Source organism: Adiantum capillus-veneris, chromosome 5 (assembly GCF_014529385.1).
Source record: "Adiantum capillus-veneris isolate H3 chromosome 5, ASM1452938v2, whole genome shotgun sequence".
Taxonomy (NCBI): domain Eukaryota; kingdom Viridiplantae; phylum Streptophyta; class Polypodiopsida; order Polypodiales; family Pteridaceae; genus Adiantum; species Adiantum capillus-veneris.
This window is the reverse complement of record NC_140935.1, coordinates 122261103-122280472: the sequence shown is the minus strand read 5'-3', so window position 1 is coordinate 122280472 and position 19370 is coordinate 122261103. Positions and strand designations below refer to the sequence as shown.

The 19370-nt window shown below is 42.4% G+C and overlaps 1 protein-coding gene across 2 annotated transcripts in view; it reads right to left on the bottom strand.

The window, feature by feature from the left end:
• Nucleotides 1-6793: 6793 nt before the first annotated feature.
• Nucleotides 6794-19370, bottom strand: part of LOC147458015 (calcineurin B-like protein 1) — a 38655-nt gene continuing 26078 nt past the window's right edge. Inside the window, exons 7-11 of one of the 2 annotated variants that reach the window (XM_086512767.1) lie at nucleotides 7875-7955; nucleotides 7668-7780; nucleotides 7542-7596; nucleotides 7391-7454; nucleotides 6794-7154 (exon numbers count right to left, since the gene is read on the bottom strand). In XM_086512767.1, the coding sequence (XP_086368893.1) occupies nucleotides 7093-7154; nucleotides 7391-7454; nucleotides 7542-7596; nucleotides 7668-7780; nucleotides 7875-7955 (375 nt within the window). In that variant the 3' untranslated portion in view covers nucleotides 6794-7092. Of the gene's footprint in view, nucleotides 7597-7667; nucleotides 7781-7874; nucleotides 7956-19370 lie in introns of both variants that reach the window. The other variant, XM_086512766.1, reaches the window with a different exon arrangement.

The following is a 19370-nucleotide window of genomic DNA, read 5'->3' as shown; positions in this document are numbered from 1 at the left end:
GGTTAGCTTGGATACCAAATTTTGAAATTTCCTTTGTCTTTAGTTATGACTGGTTTGGATACCAAATTTTTAGATTTCCTTTGTATTTTGCTTGTGTACTGTAGTTTTCAAGCTAGCCCTTTAAATTCCTTGATTTGAAGAGAATTTTATAGTCTTTTTGCACTCAAAGGGTTGGTTCTTGTATTAGCAAGTCTTATAGTTTCAATGTCTGCCCACTTTCCCTGGCTTCCTGGATGGATGTATATGGATCACAATCCATGTTCCCTCATAATCTGCATTGTAATTTTTCACTTTTCCTTTATAGGGTCTTTGGAAACTAATTTTATGATATTTTTCTATTGATCATTGTTTGGCCTATTTACCAACGCTTCTTTGGATTTCAGAGAGTTATGGTTTTATTAACTCAAATTCGGTTTCCCAACAATTTTTCTCTAACTTGTACATCCAAAGTGATAGTTTTTCGACTACTAATCCTACACCTATGAACTAAAAATGATAACATGCAATAAAATGAACAAAGTGTGAAAGTACGATTAGTGATGGTGGTGCGTACAACACTCTGAAACAATGAGAAAATAAATGACTTAAATTCTTTGAAATCACTCAATCATAACACTCTTTGCTACCAAATGACAGCTTTAGAAACTCCTTAGCTGTTAGACTCTACCAAGTGACAAAACTTTGTTTTGCAACTATGTTGCTAGAAAAAAATGGGATAATTTTATGGTAGCTTTTTAGTCAAATTAAATACGATTACAAGGTCACTTACCCATTGTAGGATCGGATCCCCAAAAGTGGCATCAACGTTAGTGGACCGTCGTGATGGAAATCTATAGCATAGCTATCTAGCACTAACATACTCTAATGTCAATACTCAGGGAAGCGACTGGAATGGGACACAAAGACGCATCTTATCATACTCAATGAAGTTATTGTGATAAGAGACACACTTTTGAGAAATCACTAAATCATCTCTATCAGTCTACAACAAATCCTTGCTCCTACTATGCTCGAAATGCCGTGAAAACTTGCGAGACTATAGGCAGGGGCTAATGGAACCTATCTGGACTCTATCATCCTATTTCTAAGAGGTATATGAATCACGATCCATCATTTTTCATGCCAAGAAAACATAGTGGTCTATTAGAATCACTTAAGGCTTATGAATAGTTTCCTATCGAAAAATTATCACTTGAAAATGCCATCAAAATAATAGATTTAAGCTCACAATTAGTTGCAAACTTCATCCAAACCGACAATCTACATACTTAAATGAAAGAGCAAGAGGAGAGAAACACAAGGCAATACTTAAAACTCATTTTGGATTACCACAAAGGGAGTCTAATAATGACCAAGGTCAATATCTAGCGATATCTTTCAAACTTCAGTGTTCACACACACACACACACACACACACACACACACACACACACACACACACACACACACACACACACACACACACACACATGTTCATGTAACACCCATGCAGTAATGGCATGCACACACAAAAACACATGGGTCAAGCTCAAACTCAGTATTCCTCTACTTAAGGAATATTTGCGTATTTGGGTAAAGGTGGTGTGCCTCTTACCCCAGTCGGACAAGCCAGAGGCGTCCGATCGTCCATCACTTGTACACACCTTATTCTTTACTAGATAGAAGAGTAAGGGACTCTCTCTCACACGTTGTGTTGAGTTACTTCACCCACGTCTTGTGTTCTCTCTCTCTCTCTCTCTCTCTCTCTCTCTCTCTCTCTCTCTCTCTCTCTCTCTCTCTCTCTTATTTTCCCTCTCTGCACATGCAGCGCATTTGCGCACTCACAATTGGTATCAAAGCGCATGACAATCATGGAGAGCACGATAGTGTCGAGAGGTCCAAGGCTGCTCACTCTCGATGGTGGAGAGACCAAGAAAGTTGAAATCTTTGTGAGAATGCAATGGAAGCTTGTGAGCTCAGCTGAGAGTGATGTATGCTATTGTGGAAGATAGGGTATAGATGAAGGTGCTGCCCTAAAAATTGTGTGCACGGCACCATTGTTTTCAAATTCACTTTTCTCCTTCTAAAGAGAAAATACGAAAATTTTTCCCTCCATGTTTCTCCATTTTGACGTGGTCTACAACTGTGCAGAAGAAACTTTCTGCAAATTCCTCACCCTTTTGCTAATATTCAGCTCAAACTGACTGTATGCAAAAAATTTCAAGTTTTCTATTTTTGCGTCGCGTGCAAGTTTGATGCACTTTTGAAAGCATGGCAGGTACTCGAAGTTAAGTGCATAAATTTTTGAGTTGAAGATGCAATTTCAGCTTGTGTAGAGCTTATGGTTTGAGGATTTTTTGGTAGATTTGGGTAAAGAATCACGGAGGCATGTATACACCATCGAATTGGTCTCTTGAGAGACACGATTTTTTGAGCATACTGGTGGAGATTCTTTCACAGGTTATCATAGGATACTTTAGTAGTGATTTTGTGCTTCGGTCTATGGTCTTTGCGGATGAATTTTCATATGTTTATGGTGCATGGTTGATTCCCATGGTACATGTATTTCGCCAAGCACTTTTGAGTGCTGGTGAGCTCTTTTGAGAGCATTGCTTTCGCATTAATCAATTTTTTGGATCGCAACTCTTTCAGTTCTTGCTTATGCGTGTGGTCACTTCGTTGATGTGCGTTGAGTGCAAATTGTCATTGTATGTGAATTTGTGGAGCCACTTTTGTGTTTTTACTCATTGGCATTGAGCAGTGTTATGGTTTATGGTTTTGAGTCCTCTTTCGGAGACTATAGTGGTCAAGAATCGTATGCGTTTAGCTAACAGATCAACATATAACATAGAGGGTGCAGGAGATGTATGCTTATCATTATCCAATGGTGCATCTTATATGCTACAAGATGTGCTTTACGTTCTTGAGATCGTGCATAGTTTTATCTAGGTGAAACAATCGAGAGATAGCGGATGTCAGATACTGCTTAGAGAGCAGTTTTTCTAGATGCATTGCGGTTCGCTAGTCATTGTAAGAGAAGTCAAACTTGGCTTGGTCTATCCTATGCATGTATTTGAGGTGCCTGTAGATGCAGAGTTAGAGTGGCCATGCTCTAGCAAGAGACAATGGATTGATCCTCTTAGGAAAGAGATGCCTCTTAATGAGCGATATGGGGTTCTTTGACATGCTTAAACTAGAGGCTAATATGGTGATGCGAGAATATATGGATACAGTCCCTATGGACGATGAGGGAGTAACGACTACCCTAGAGTCAGGATTGACACGTCCATGCGTGACTAGTTCTAGTGGTGATGCAATGGGGGTTGAGATATCTATTGCGGATAGATTGACAGAGGTCACTGCACATGGCGTTGATGCCATTGACATGGTTATGTTGGTAGAGATTACGTGTTTATCATCAACCTTTTGCGAATCTCATATACGACCTCTTAGTGTCGAGACCCGATATAATAGATGCAGTGGGAGCATTTACAATTCGGATTGTTAATCGTGCGATGATTGATACTAGCATGATGCATCATGGAGTAGTGCAAGTCATTATAGGGTATAGTCCCTATGGACGATGAGGGAGTGACGATTGCCCTAGAGTCAGGATTGACACGTCCATGCGGGACTAGTTCTAGTGGTGATGCAATGGGGATTGAGATATCTATTGCGGATAGATTGATAGAGGTCACTGCACATGGCGTTGATGCCATTGACATGGTTATGCTGGTAGAGATTACGCGTTTATCATCAGCCTTTGTGGGAATCTCATGTACATCCTCATAGTGTCGAGACCCGATATAATAGCTGCAGTGGGAGCGTTTACAGTTCGAATTGTTAATCGTACGATGATTGACACTAGCATGATGCATCATGGAGTAGTACAAGTCATTACAGGATACCTACAGGGTCTGTATGTTGATTCAAGCAGGCATATATGCTTTCATACACCACTAGAGCCTATACGACGAATGCATAGACTTCGAGAGAGCCAAGTGGCATGGATTGATACGAGATTCCTCCCTATACCTTTTGTACATACTATTAGGTCCTATAGTAGTACCATTTATCGATGTATTCGTCTTTAAGTGGGAGATTGTTGGGGTAAAGACGATATGCTTCTTACCCTAGTCGGACAAGTCCGAGGCGTCTGATCACCTATCACTTGTACACACCTTATTTTTTGCTAGATAGAAGAATAAGGGGCTCTTTCTCACACATTGTGTTGCTCCACCCGCATCCTATGTTTTCTCTCTTTTTCTCCCTCTCCACATATGCACTGCATTTGCACACACATTGCATGCGACGAAGCTCTGAGAGTATGTCATGACTTCATACAAGAGTTTATATACAAGAATATGTCGTGACTTCATACAACAGTTTATAGAGATTACCTCCCTTTCCACTTTCCCACTCCGCAATGGAGGAGACATTGTAATACTACATAAAGGTGTTGGTAGTAAACCCACACAACTGACTACTTGAGGACTTGTTTGTTGGGCCATATTCAACCTAATAGAGTCACCATGTCTTCCACACATGGTGAGATGCATTATGGCACCTACTAACGGTAGCCCTAAGTTGACATCGATGAAAAGTGCCTTGCAATTTTGACACCAACAATTGATGAAGGAAATACTACTACATGGTTTTGTTCATGACGGTTGAAGATAACATATGCAAAACTTGCTTAGGGAGACATATGGGCAGGCGTTGACCCTACATGCATGTTTCCTTTTATTTGAGCCCAACCTACACTTTTGTAAAACTGATTGTATTACAACTCCTAATTGAAATAGAAACGTTGTGTCACGTCTTTTCCAATATACGGAATGTTTAATGGTTTTAATTGTTTTGCTAGTTGCTTACACACACAAACATAATGTCATAAATACATATGTATCATTTGACTTGAAGCATTTTAAACTCATAAAGGTTTTGAACAAAAGAACTATGTTTTCTTGCGCAAGAATATGAGTGTTTGTGGGATTTGATAGGTAGCTTTCTTACTATTGCAAGACGTTTTGTGGGTCTCTATGATCAACAAAGATGAAATGTAAAAAATACTTTAAAATGTTGCAACCTCAACATGCATCAAGACGAGGTCACTACCTCTTGATGACCTATCGTAAATAAATTAGTTTTATATGTAACACCTTAGATCATAATTTGTACTACAAAGGATAGTAGTTAGATTAAGAGAATTTAAATGGGTTACCAATTTGACTTTGACTGAAGAAGGATTTCTTCTAATTGAAAACATGTGAATGTTGGCTCACATACAGAAAATGTTCACAAAAAGATAGTCCACTACTAGCTCACATAGCCTTCAAACTCTTACTCAATATAATGTTTACAAAACTATTGTTTGCTCTTATATACATGTTTCACGAGAGAAACTAAGCAGCTCTCACTAAAGTCGATAATCATTAGTTTGATGTCATGATTTACTTATATACTCATCATACTGATAGAATAATGGACTACTCAATGGGTCTACTACCTAATTGAGTATAGTACCTAGGAAAGGACAAACACACATGCACACACATACTAACATTCGTGTGACACCAATGCAATTATTAATGGCATGCACGCACAAAAATATACATAAATATTATGTCATATATACAAGTGTATTATTTGATTAGAAGCATTTTAAACTCAGATTTTTGACAAAAGAATTGTGTTTTTCTCGGACAAAAATATGAGCGCTTGTGAATTTTGACAGACTGATATTTTTAGCATCTTTTGACCTGACTAGTTTTAGGATGGAAGAGTTACCGATTTAACTTTGACTCAAGAAGGATTTTCTCTAGTTGAAAAAAAGTGACAGACATGTATAAGAATGCTACCTCAACAAAGCCTTAAAACTACTAGTGGAGTACAATGTTCACAAAACCATTGTTTATTCTTATAAAGGTTTCGAGGAGAGAATCTAAATAACACTCACTAAGATGGTGATCGGAGAGCTTTGTATTGATGAGATTATTGACCCATTAAGAGTGGATCTACTACCTCATTGCCAATGATACCTGAAAAAGGATCCCACACGTTTGTACATTTATTTAGCATTCGTGTAGCACCCATGCAATAAAAACATGCACACACAAACACACACAACGATAATGGCATGCATACATGCATATCATTTGACTTGAAGCATTCTAGACTCAAAAGGTTAATGTTAAAAGAATTGTCTTTCTTGGACAAGAATACGAGTGACTCTGGGTTTTGACAAGTGCAAATATTTAGCTTCCTTGTTATTGCAATACTTTTATATGGCTGTATATAACCAAAAAAGATAAAATACAAAGAATACTTGAAAACGCATTGGAACTCTAACATGCATCAGGAGAGAATCACTACCTTTTGAACAACTCCCTCTGGATGACCCAAGGTTATGCATTTAGCACTCAAGATCACAAAAGATATGCCCTACTTTGGATTGTACCAGTCTAGGTGTTTCTTAGCTTGATATGGATAATCAGAGTAATGATTGACTGAAATTGAAGATGAAGACCAACGATATTTTCTTTTGTAATTTTGAGTAGTTAATAAATAAGAAAACCTGCCATTCTGAAGCAATGATAGTTTTGCACTCACTATCTTGAGGTTTGGAATCATGTCTTTTGTTGAACATGTGAAAGCGTTCTTTCGTGGCTCAAACACACAAATCCACCACGCCAAAGCACATTTTCAAAGAGTCTAATGCCTCTGTGATGTTCCTTTTTGTGACGTGTGATTCAATATAAAACACACATACACAACCTGCACGTGAGTATGGCAATCAGGCATAATGCTCATGAAAAACAAACTGTCCGGTTGATATAAACAGTTACAAATAGTAATACAAGGAAAATAATTATAAATAGGAAGAGTTACAAGCCCAAATTCTTTATTTTCTACACTCTTAATATCCCTAGGGGTTAGCCAAGGACATAGCATTTCAATGAAGGACAACATTAAGCCATAGGAGCACGCATCAGATCCACTGGACACAGGTGCAATACATCCATTACCTCCTGCGCTAAGGAGGTGCTATCAAACTTGAATAGAAATACAGGGTCATGCTTTTGAACCAAGAAAGCCTTCCACCTTAGACCTTTAGGAGTATGGATTCCAACCAATTCTGCTTCCTATATCAGTAGAAGGCCAGATCACGATACCTGAAAGGCCCCACTACTGAACATCAGTTTAATAAGAGTCTTCACCGTTGATGGAAACTCAACATGATGCCAGTACATGGACTTCGTCTTTGGAGAATACCACCCTGGTCACTTCAGTAGTACATATTATACAATTGAGACTGAAGGCCGCAGATTCACCCAGACAATTGTATTCATCACATTCAAGTAGATTTCAGAGAGTAGACAGATATTCACATAGCACTTATCTTTACTACCTTTATCTTCTTCCTCCTCAATACCATGGGCATCCCTTAAGAGTAGCAAGCCGGTATCTCTTTGCTGGCAAGGCACAGCACAGGTTGCTTCTATGCCCTTCACACACGATGCCATCAACACAAACTTTAACCACTGCAGAAACTAAGTGACCCCGTCTTCAATCTCAGAGTTGAAAATAAAACTTGGAAATGCCGTTGTTATATCCCTAAACAATACCAAGTCTTGTTAGAATGCAAAATGCAGATGTAGTAAATGGGTGTAAGAGGAGTTCCTTACTTTAGATAGGGCAAGGTCATAATCTTCATAAGAGAGGGATTGCGGGACACAAACTGTCTCCATTCATCAATGTCAATCTTGCCATCTTTGTTTATGTCTGCCTCCACAAATGTCTGAAAAAAGACATGATTGGTATATCAGTGCAAACCACATAAGAGAGCCTTCACAAAATTTGCCGATAAGTTAAAAATATTATCACTACCTTACCTTATCGAGTATAACCTCAACTACCTCGTCGGCTAACCTCATGTCTGACTCCATTAATATGGCATCTAGCATCATCTTTACCTGCACAAAGACAGTCTGAAACCAATCAGATGCCCATATTTGTAAATTTGAAAGAGGAAAACCATTACATAAAAAATATCTAACTGTTCAGTAAAGGGTGTTTCTTGAATCTCATGCTTCACCACATGGATACCATAAAGCAAAATATCGTCTACACAGTTACTGAATCTCTCATCCTTTGACACACAATTCATAAGAAGCCCAGAAACATTTCTAGAATACATTTTTTTGCTACAACAATCATAAAGCAAGTTCAAACCATTCTTGACAACAAGAAAAAAAGGTTTGCTAAATGACAAAAGTTCTCATCCCCAAATTCATCTGTGAAGGAGATAAGAGGATCATGTAGATTTCATATAGCTATAACAACATGAGAAAAGCGTTTATCTGAATTGAAACTGTCACAAAACGGGAGCGTAAACGAGCACTTAGAAAATCTGAAAATTATAATTCTTTGAAAAACATGAGAGAAGGGAGAAGATCGACACAGTATTGGGGACCAGAAGATGGGCTGGTCCCCCCCCGTTAAGAGTATTCTTTTATTTAGGGAGAATTCTTATACAAGCACGAGAACCGGAGGAAACCCCTCCGTTCTATAATCTTAGATCCGAAGGTCGTGCTTTCCCGTAAAGGGCTTGGGCACAAGGCCGTTCCTTCCCGTAAGGGACTTAGGCGCGAAGCCGTACTTTCCCGTAAGGGACTTAGGCATGAAGCCGTACTTCCCGTGAAGGGCCTTTCCGTAAGAGGGGAGATTCCTGCAAAACAAACCACACAAACACGCGACAACAATTCGTATGGCGAATCCACAATAGATACCTGTCGCTCTTGCGCGGGAAAAGCGACTTCCGTGCTTCGTAGTCTCGCGATCTCTTGCGGCAGAGTCTTCTCTTGCTGATGTTGGTACCTCCCATGAGTGAGGGCATGTGGTGCTTTTATAGCTTCCTGGCCACGGCACGAATAACTGCTCGCGTAGAGATCACGGCCGTTTTTTTTTTTTTTGCGCTGTTCTACCCGAAATAGGGAGAGAGAATTCGCTGGCTGGTTTTGTTGCTTTATCTTCTAAGTGGCTGCCCACTTATTAAGTGGGCGGCCGGCATATTTTAAAATTGGTCTGAACCTGCCCAAAAACTCAATAAAACCTTATAAGTTAAAACCAATGCATTTAACAACACTTCCCAGGCGTCCCTGGATGCAACCACATGCACGAATGCAATGCAAACATAGATTCCTCGCGGGAAAGCGTCTGCCTTCCCGCGATTGTTCCTGCTTTTCGTAAAAAGCTTCATTGAACCCATCTTTATTCTTGTGCTTGCGTTCTTACGCGTATTTTCTTATTTAGTTCGGATTTCCTCCTTAGCCTACGGGATGACCCCTTACTGATGCACCCGTCACCCATCATGTGACGCATCAGGGGCACTCGTAACCCGGCCCTTTCCACCGAACTTACGGAAACTCCTTCGCGATGTTTACCGTCACCCATCAAATGACACATCAGAGTTGTCCGTTCCTGATGGCAGTTCCTGTAGCTACAATCTCTTAACAGTTCTTAGTGCACATAATAAAATATCCTTTAAAAAATTAATCATTAAAAATAAGAAAATAGTCCAATTAGCAACATCCCTCTGGCTTCTAAACAGTTGACCTCAACTGTAGTGCTTGGACATATACCCCCAGTATCTCAAGATAAGCTGCTAATTCCTCCTGCGTCATCCACTGAGCATCTAGATTCGAGTAATTCTTAAACTTAACCAAATACTTCCGTGTTATCTTTCCGGATTTGAGAGGCCGCTCCTGATGACTTACTATCTGCTCCGGTTGGAGTATTTCTTCTATTTCCTCAACCTCAGGAGGTTCCTCAGCACTAGGCTGGCTTGGAGGCGATCCCACATACGGCCGGAGTAAACTGACATGGAAAGCATTATGGATCTTCCAATTAAGCGGTAGCTCTAATCGGAAGGTGACATCATTCACTTGCTGAGTTATCTTAAACGGCCCATAGTAACGGGTAGAAAGTTTTACCACCTTCCCCTTTTGAGATGCTTGTTTCTTAAGTCTTGCCTTCTCAAACTTGAGTAAGACTAACTGTCCGACTGTTAAGTCTAGATTCCTTCTGTGCTTATCTGCAGCTTTCTTATGCTTTTCCTGAGAGCGTAGAATAGCTCTCCTAACTTGCCCGTAGGCGGTGTCCAAATCCCGGACAAACTCATCTGCTGCAAAGATCATGGCTTAGCAAGTACTTGAGCCGATCAAAAGCTCCTTGTTGTCTCGATCCCCATCTGAAAGGAATCTTCTTCTTTGTCAAATCATGAAGTGGTCCTGCTACATGAGCAAATCCTCGGACAAACCTTCGATAATATGAACATAATCCTAGAAAGCTACGTACATCATGTACCGTAGTGGGATAGGACAATCTTCTACCACTCGGATCTTGGCAGGATCCATACTCACTTTATTGTGGGAGACTATATGGCCGAGATAGTGTATCTCAGAGAGAAAGAACTCGCTCTTCTTTGCATTCACATGCAACTCATGCTTTCGCAATTCTTGAAACACTAAGTCCAAGTGCTTCCGATGTTCCTCTTCTGACTTAGAGAAGATGAGTATGTCGTCAAAGAATACTCTCGTAAAAGCTCGATACGGGCTGAAAATGCGGTCCATCATGCGATTGAACGTCGCAGGAGCATTGGTCAAGCCGAAAGGCATTACCAAGAATTCATATAGTCCAAAGGTTGTGCGGAAAGCAGTGTTATGGACATTCTCAGGGAGATGAAGTTATCCGTGGATCCTGGATCATAAAGAATCAGTACTAGCTGGTTGTTCAAAGACCCCCAGCCCTTCAGAAGTTGACGCTTCCCTTTCTCCATTTCTGTGTTTCCTTGAACATCTGGAATTGAGTTCGAGCTTGGTGGTGCGGGTTCCTTCCTTGCTTTCTCTTACCTCGTAGAGGCTTGTTCTTGTCGTTGCTGCTTTAGCGGGCAATCCGGTTTCATATGTCCTTTCTCGCCACAGTAGAAGCATCTTCCTTCCTCTCTGAAAGTTTGAAGTTGAGTAGGAGAAAGGTACTTAGTTCGCTTGCCAGTGCCCTTTGGCTTCTGAGAATGATCATCGTCTCTAGATGGAGGACGTTTTCTTCCTTGGCCCCCTTGGTCATCGTAGACCCCTCTTTGTCTTGCACGGTAAGTGCTATGCTCCATCTTTCTGGGCGTCCTAGTTGAGGGCAAATCCTCAGCAATGATTGCTGACTCCATCATCCTCTGAAGAGTATCATGCGGATACACCTTCATACTCTTTCGAAGCTGCAGTTGGAGACCCGCTTCGAACTTCCGTTTCTTTTCCTCGTCGGCAATCTTCATGAAGGGAGTGACCTTCAGAAGAACCGACCAATACTTGTCCACATAGGTCGTTACTCTTTCATGTTTCTTCTGGGCAAGCCAGTCCCATTCCTTCCGTATGTCCTGCTCGAAGTCAAGCGGAAGAAATTGTTCATAAAATTCAGATTTGAAGCTCTCCCAAGTTCTGGCCTGAGAACCTTCCAGAATCTTCGCTAACCACCAATTACTTGCCGTTTCCTTGAGGTGCATCCCCACATGGCGTAATTTGGATTTTTCTGTGAAGTGCCCATTGGTAAAGGTGACTTCAATCTGTCTGATGAAGGACAGTGCTTTGGAGATGTCTCTCCGTCCGTTGTAGGTTTCAAACTTGATGTCCTTGTCGCCTGATTTGAAGACTCTCATGCGATGTTGAGACTTGCGACCTTGCTTCTTGAATCGAGGCTTATCTTTAGGTTGATGTATGGTAGTGGCGGTAGTAGCTGCTTCCTTCTTCTAACGAGATGATCGAGAAGTAGAAGTATAATCAGGAGAAGTAAGATGGAGATGAGATAGAGATGTCCTTCCTCTCGTCTAGCAAAGAGAGCGCTTTTTCCTGGCCTTTCCTTGAAGTAGGCCGTTCATTCCGATCCGTAGATCCTTTGTGCACCTCGGCACGTTCTTCTTCTCTTGCCTCCTGTGGTCTCACGCCAACAGTGTTGTCTGGATGCTTGGCTGCATCAGTTCCATTCGTTTTCTTCATTCTGCCCAAAATCTTTTGGACGTCTGGCAACAGTAAGATTTGTTGCAACTCAGCAAGCTGAGCATGCACTTGTTGAAGCTCCTCTTCAACGCTTCTCCCTTGGCTCGACATGGTTCTTCCCGTTCTTCCCGGAATGGTCCTTCTTTGCAGAGAAAGAGAGGAGTCCGAGCTTTGATACCACTGTCACAAAACGGGAGCGTACACGAGCACTTAGAAAATCTGAAAATTATAATTCTTTGAAAAACATGAGAGAAGGGAGAAGATCGACACAGTATTGGGGACCAGAAGATGGGCTGGTCCCCCCCCCGTTAAGAGTATTCTTTTATTCAGGGAGAATTCTTATACAAGCACGAGAACCCGAGGAAACCCCTCCGTTCTGTAATCTTAGACCCGAAGGTCGTGCTTTCCCGTAAAGGGCTTGGGCACAAGGCCGTTCCTTCCCGTAAGGGACTTATGTAACAGACTTGGACACTCCAAGTCAAGAATCAACCGCGACAGCACCAAATAACCACTTCAAAACAATTCACAGATCACAATAGATTTGCACTGGCCGGGCGGAGTTCCGTGCCTAGAGATATTGGCCCCAAAGACTGGCGCCCCTTTCGGTATTTCTTTTTATATTAATCAATCATCAAAGTACAAGAGAGCGGTTAGGGTTTCACTCTCAGACTCTGCGTCCAGATGCCCTGAGAAGTGAGGCCCTCACCACTAATTTAAAGGTTACAAGGGATGCCCAAAAGCAGAGCCCCAAAAGCTTTTAAAATCAAAAGCATCAGTTCTCTCTCTCTCCTAGAGAGTCTTTTCTCTTTTTTTTATAAAAAAAAAGCAAAAGCAAAATTCGCGTCGCTCATCATTCATCAAAAAAATTTTATTTTTTATTTTTTTAAAATAATAATCCGCCTCCGCGATTTCCGGAATTTAGGGTTTTTGGCAAAAATTAGGGTTTGCAGGAATTTTAGGGTTTCTGGCAGAAATTAGGGTTTCTGTTGTCCGCCACGTCATCACTTTGTGACATACCCCCCTCTTGAAAGCATTGTAATCGACCGCGATTACACCTGCAAAACCGACAAAAGCCATAAACCGTCTTAGCAGACACTGACTGTTAGTACCTACGTACTAGGAACACACATCTAGCACATGTACAAAATCGCAGTCACATCACACGACATCACAGAACATCACCAGACATCACATGACATTCAACATTCATTCGGATCTTAGACCATGATTTATCGGCAATGTAGCTAGCAATCACACCTAGGTCCAATCGGGACCTCATCGATGTCCGATTGACTAACCCCTATTGCAACCATGTCTATTCGAGATCAATCAGACCAAAATGCTGCAGTCATTTCGGCTATCAGTTCCTGCACTAACAAGAAGTCAAGAACAAATCAGTATCATAATAAGGAATTCCATTTCATAAAGTCATCCAGCAGAATACTGTCAGCTCTCAGTATCCCTGAAGCTCAAAGAGACATCAGTGACTTTAGTATCAAAATAGAGGCATCTGTTGACAAAGGAGTGGAGTGACTCCCCTCTTGTGCATCCCGCTGCACCAGATCTCCGGCCAAGCTGAATTCTGGGTTCCGTTTGGAGTAGACTATGCTAAACCAAAACATCGAGGTAAAGTTTCACAATCCGAGGAGTATCTGCTAGGTCCTCCTCCTCCATCCACTTCGCATCAAATGCAGGAAAGTTCTTGAACTTAACCAAGAACCGCCTTCGGACTTTACCTTTCTTCGTATCATTATGTGCCAAAATCTGTTCAGGAACAAGGATCTCCTCGTTTTCTTCCACTTTGGGTTGCTCATCAGGCTCCCCATCATCAGGCACATCACCCTTAACAGGTTTCAAGAGACTCACATGCAATGCATTATGAATCCTCCAAGTATCTGGCAGTCCCAATCGGAAGGAGACATCATTTATCTTGTCAGTAATCTGGAAAGGTACGTAGTATCACATACTAAGCTTTGGAAAAAGCCTCTCCTTTCCCTTTTTCTTTCTTAGGCGTGCCTTCTCAAAAGTAAGAGCACCCAATCATCCTCCTTCAGTTTCCAGTCGCGACGATGGCGATCCGCTGCCTTTTTCTGTCGTTCTTGAGACTCCTGCAAAGTCTCACGAACCTTGGCAAAAGCCGTATCCAAATCTCGCGAATATTCATCTGCTTCAAATTTCTAATCTTTCGTGCTCAGGAAGGATGGAACCTTCGCAGCAGTTTCAACAATCTCTCATGGCGTCTTCCCCGTCGAAGAGTGTATCGTGTTATTGTAGGCAAATTCCACCAAAGGTAAGTTCTTTTCCCATTGAGTCTTCTGATGCGAGATACAAGACTTCAATAAATCTAAAATCACTGAATTGGCAATCTCAGATTGCCCGTCAGTCTGCAAGTGGAACGATGACGAGAACTGCAACCGCGTGCCAATGTTCTCCCAAATTGCCTTCCAAAACAAACTCATAAATCTGGGGTCTCTGTGGGAGACAATCGTCTCAGGCATGCCATGTAATCGGAAAATCATCGTGATCATTCTGTATTCTCGGGAGATAAAAAAAAATGAAATCCATTTCAATATTTTCCGAGGGGTGGGTGGGTATGGGTAAAGGCTGTAACAATCCCTGTGCCTTATGCCTGTCAAACTTGACCTTCTGGCATACTGAGCAACTGCGCAGAAACTCTTCCACATCCTTTTTGAGTCTCGGCCCAAAGAAATATCTCTCTACCCCTTTCATGGTGGTAGCAATGCCACGGTGACCCGTAAAAGGTGGACAATGGCAATCAGTCATAACCTTTTCCCTCAACGGTTGTGTAACGCACAACATAGTCTTTTTCATCAAGTAGCCTTCCCGAAGGGAGTATCCCGCTACTGTCTCCCCATCCCGTATCCGTGTGAAAATATCTGCAAAATCTGTATCTGTGGCATACTGATCGACCATATCCTCGAAGCTCCTATGATGTATCGCGGAAATAGCCAGAACCAACGGTTTTCGAGACAGCATCTGCCACCACATTCTTCTGTCCCTGCACATGGACAATCTGGAAGTGGAACTGTGACAAGATGTTCACCCACCGCATTTGCGTTTCCGAAAGCTGCTTTTGTGACAAGAAGTAGCGCAAACTCTGATGGTCTGTAAAGATAGTAAAATCCGCTCCGAGTAGGTAATGCCGCCACTGAGTAAGAGCATGGATAACCGCCAAAAGCTCTTTCTCATAAATCTGTGTTGTCATCTCCGGCCTAGAGAACAAACGACTCTCGTAAGCTATGACATGGCCTTCTTGCATCAAGACCGCACCCAGACTACGACCACAAGCATCACAAAATACTTCAAATGACTTCTGCAAGTCCGGCAAAGTCAAATCTGGTCTTGTAGTGAATTTCTCTTTCAATGTCTGAAAGGCAGTCACCTCTGTGGGTCCCCACGAAAAAGGTACTCCTTTCTGTGTCAAGGTATGCAAAGGGGAAGCAACCTCTGCAAATTTTCGTATGAACCGCCTGTAGTACGAACACAGTCCCAAGAAGCTTCTAGCTTCATGGACATTCCTCAAATCGGGCCAATCACGGATAGTCTCTATCTTGGCCGGGTTCATTTGCACTCCTGCTGTTGACACAGTGTGTCCCAAAAAGTGTATCTCTGGTAGGAAAAATTCACTTTTCTTAGCATTAATCACTAATGTGTGATCTCGTAATGCCTGAAAGACTTGAAGCAGATGATCTCTGTGTTCTGCCTCATTCTTCGAGAAAACAATGATGTAGTCAAAGAAAGTGCCAACAAATAGCCTGTACTCTCGAAAAATTCTATCCATCATCCGGTTAAATGTCGCAGGAGCATTGGTTAAGCCAAAAGGCATCACCAAAAACTCAAATAACCCAAAAGTCGTCCGAAAAGCTGTCTTGTAGACATCTCTCGGTACTATCCTGATCTGATGATATCCACTCTTCAAGTCAATCCTGCTAAAGCACGAGGATCCCTGTAACCTGTCGAGTATATCATCGATCCTAGGAATCGGAAATCTGTTCTTGATGGTGATTTCGTTGAGAGTGCTATAATCGATGCACATTCTCTAAGATCCGTCTTTCTTCAAAACCAACAACACTGGAGAGCAATACGGTGAAGTACTAGGCTTCAATACGGTCTCTAAGCCCTTCATTTATCAAAGTCGCTTTCTCGGCCCGGTAGTCAACCACGGCGTAGTTCTTGTGGTACCAAGGGATCCCGAGTAGAACGTCACTCGCGTGCCCTGAACACCCCTGTCATTGCAAACGAAGTTTGCCAATGCTCAGTGTAATGGCAACATCCCATCCGGGTGCCAGTCGAACTACCTCCGCCTGTGGCGTCAGTCTGTCGGGCATAGTTCCAAATCGAGCCGCCAATTCCAAGTGAAAAGAAGTTGGCCTTGGCTCCTTCAAAAGAGCTTCCTGATCCTTCACTTTGCCCCGAAAGCGGCAAAGTTTGTACTTTCATTCATTAGATTCGGTGTAGGTCCCACGCCATGTGGTACCAATTCTGCTTTTCTATCTGCCTTTTCTGCCACATTCCTCAACTGCTCTCGAACTCTTAGCCCTGTCGTCGTTTTTATCATTCTGTTCTTTCTGTGCCGTATCAGGGCACTCTGCGGAGATATGTCCATGTTCCCCGCATCCAAAGCACTTCCCCTCTCTGATGAAGCGAGCTCTCTCCTCAGGAGTAAGCTTGGGTCGTGTATCCTTTTTTTTTCACTAGGTTGCTCTTTTTCATTCTACTTTCATTCCCAGAAGTCTGTTCGGCTCGTTGTGTCATGGCCTTATCTGTGGGGTAGGTCAAACTGCCAGAGTGAATGGCAAAGCCCCGCTTCGCATGACTCATCAACTCCTGAATAGAAGCTGACTTCTGTTCCAAGCAGTGATCTCGGATCTCTGTAGGTAGACCCAAGGTAAACCGCTCAATCTGTTCTCTGAACGAGATCTTCTTGAATGAAGAGGCGGGTAGAAAAGAGCTCTAGAATCTTTCACAATAAGCATTGATTGTATCTTTCTTGGTCATCCGAAGATGGTTCCAAGCAGCTCGTACATCTCGTTCATATTCTTGCGTCAACCAAGAAGAAATAAAAAGCTTCTTAAATTTCAGCCATTTAACTGGCGCACTCTTGTTAAAAGAACCGTGGACCACCAAGTACGAGCATTCCCCTTAAGGTAAGAGGTAGCTCTCTGAATCTTGGAGTGCTCTGAATAGCGTCCTCCCGCGAAAGCGATGTCAAACTGCTGAATAAAAGACAAAGCCTTCGAAGCATCTGAGTATCCTGAAAAGTATCAAACTTGATCGAGTGGCCACCTTCCTTAAACTCTCGGACTTTCTTGCTTTTATCTTCGAGAAAGTCATACTGGTAGGCTTTGTAAAAATTCTTCTTGTTCGCATAAAACTTTCCGTCATCGGAATCTGAGCTGTCTGTAGACGAGTCCTCAGTAGAACTGTCAGTCTCTGGGCGAGATTTAGCCTTCTTTGCCTTTCTCTTGCCCTTTCCAAAGCGTTGCTTCTTGCTTCGCTTTTTACCTTTTCTGTCTTCTTCACTCGAATCCGAGGAGCTAGAAGAACTGTCAGAAGAAGAAGAAGAAGAACTGGGTAGGTCTTCAAACTTGACGCGCTTCTTCAATTTCTTTGCCTTGTCAAATGTCGACCGACGACCTAAATATCCAGGGAAGTCAGTGCCTTTCTTCTGCTTTTTGCCGTGCTTTTTGGCTTTCTTTTGCGTGTCAAAAAGCTGAGCAATCCGTGGATCAACCACGTTCTCCAGTTCCTTCTCCGTATATTTCTTGGAGGCAGAAGGTTTCTTGAGAGCGGGTTTCGGGAGTGGTGTTGTGGTTCTCTGCCACTCCATCTGTACCTCTTCCAAAGAGATCTGGTTCATATATTTTGCCATCTTCGGGTCCTTGGCAAAATTGAGCATCATCTTTGTTGCATCGCTCATCAACTGGCGACGCTCTATCTCTCGCCGCTCCGCCTAAGTAGGCCAAGGCGGGCCATACTCTCTGCCTGAAACTTCGTTGTGATCCCAGCCCACATCTCCAGATGCAGAGGGAGTCGACTAATCATTGCTTGAAGCCATAGATGCCGCGGAAAAAAATTCGGGGATCGGATTTCCCATAGAAGAGAAATCGGCCGTGCTCTGATACCACTGTAACAGACTTGGACACTCCAAGTCAAGAATCAACCGCGACAGCACCAAATAACCACTTCAAAACAATTCACAGATCACAATAGATTTGCACTGGCCCGGCAGAGTTCCGTGCCTAGAGATATTGGCCCCAAAGACTGGCGCCCCTTTCGGTATTTCTTTTTATATTAATCAATCATCAAAGTACAAGAGAGCGGTTAGGGTTTCACTCTGAGATTCTGCGTCCAGATGCCCTGAGAAGTGAGGCCCTCACCACTAATTTAAAGGTTACAAGGGATGCCCAAAAGCAGAGCCCCAAAAGCTTTTAAAATCAAAAGCATCAGTTCTCTCTCTCTCCTAGAGAGTCTTTTCTCTTTTTTTTATTAAAAAAAAAAGCAAAAGCAAAATTCGCGTCGCTCATCATTTTCCAAAATTTTTTATTTTTTTTAAAATTTTAATAATCCGCCTCCGTGATTTCCGGAATTTAGGGTTTCTGCAAAAATTAGGGTTTGCAGGAATTTCAGGGTTTCTGTTGTCCGCCACGTCATCACTTTGTGACAACTTAGGCGTGAAGCCGTACTTCCTGTGAAGGGCCTTCCCGTAAGACGGGAGATTCCTGCAAAACAAACCACACAAACACGCGACAACAATTCGTATGGCGAATCCACAATAGATACCTGTCGCTCTTGCGCGGGAAAAGCGACTTCCGTGCTTCGTAGTCTCGCGATCTCTTGCGGCAGAGTCTTCTCTTGCTGATGTTGGTATCTCCCGTGAGTGAGGGCATGTGGTGCTTTTATAGCTCCCTGGCCACGGCACGAATAACTGCTCGTGTAGAGATCGCGGCCGTTTTTTTTTTTTTTTGCGTTGTTCTACCCGAAATAGAGAGAGAGAATTCGCTGGCTGGTTTTGTTGCTTTATCTTCTAAGTGGCTGCCCACTTATTAAGTGGGCGGCCGGCATATTTTAAAATTGGTCTAACCTGCCCAAAAACTCAATAAAACCTTATAAGTTAAAACCAATGCATTTAACAACACTTCCCAGGCGTCCCTGGATGCAACCACATGCACGAATGCAATGCAAACATAGATTCCTCGCGGGAAAGCGTCTGCCTTCCCGCGATTGTTCCTGCTTTTCGTAAAAAGCTTCATTGAACCCATCTTTATTCTTGTGCTTGCGTTCTTATGTGTATTTTCTTACTCAGTTCGGATTTCCTTCTTA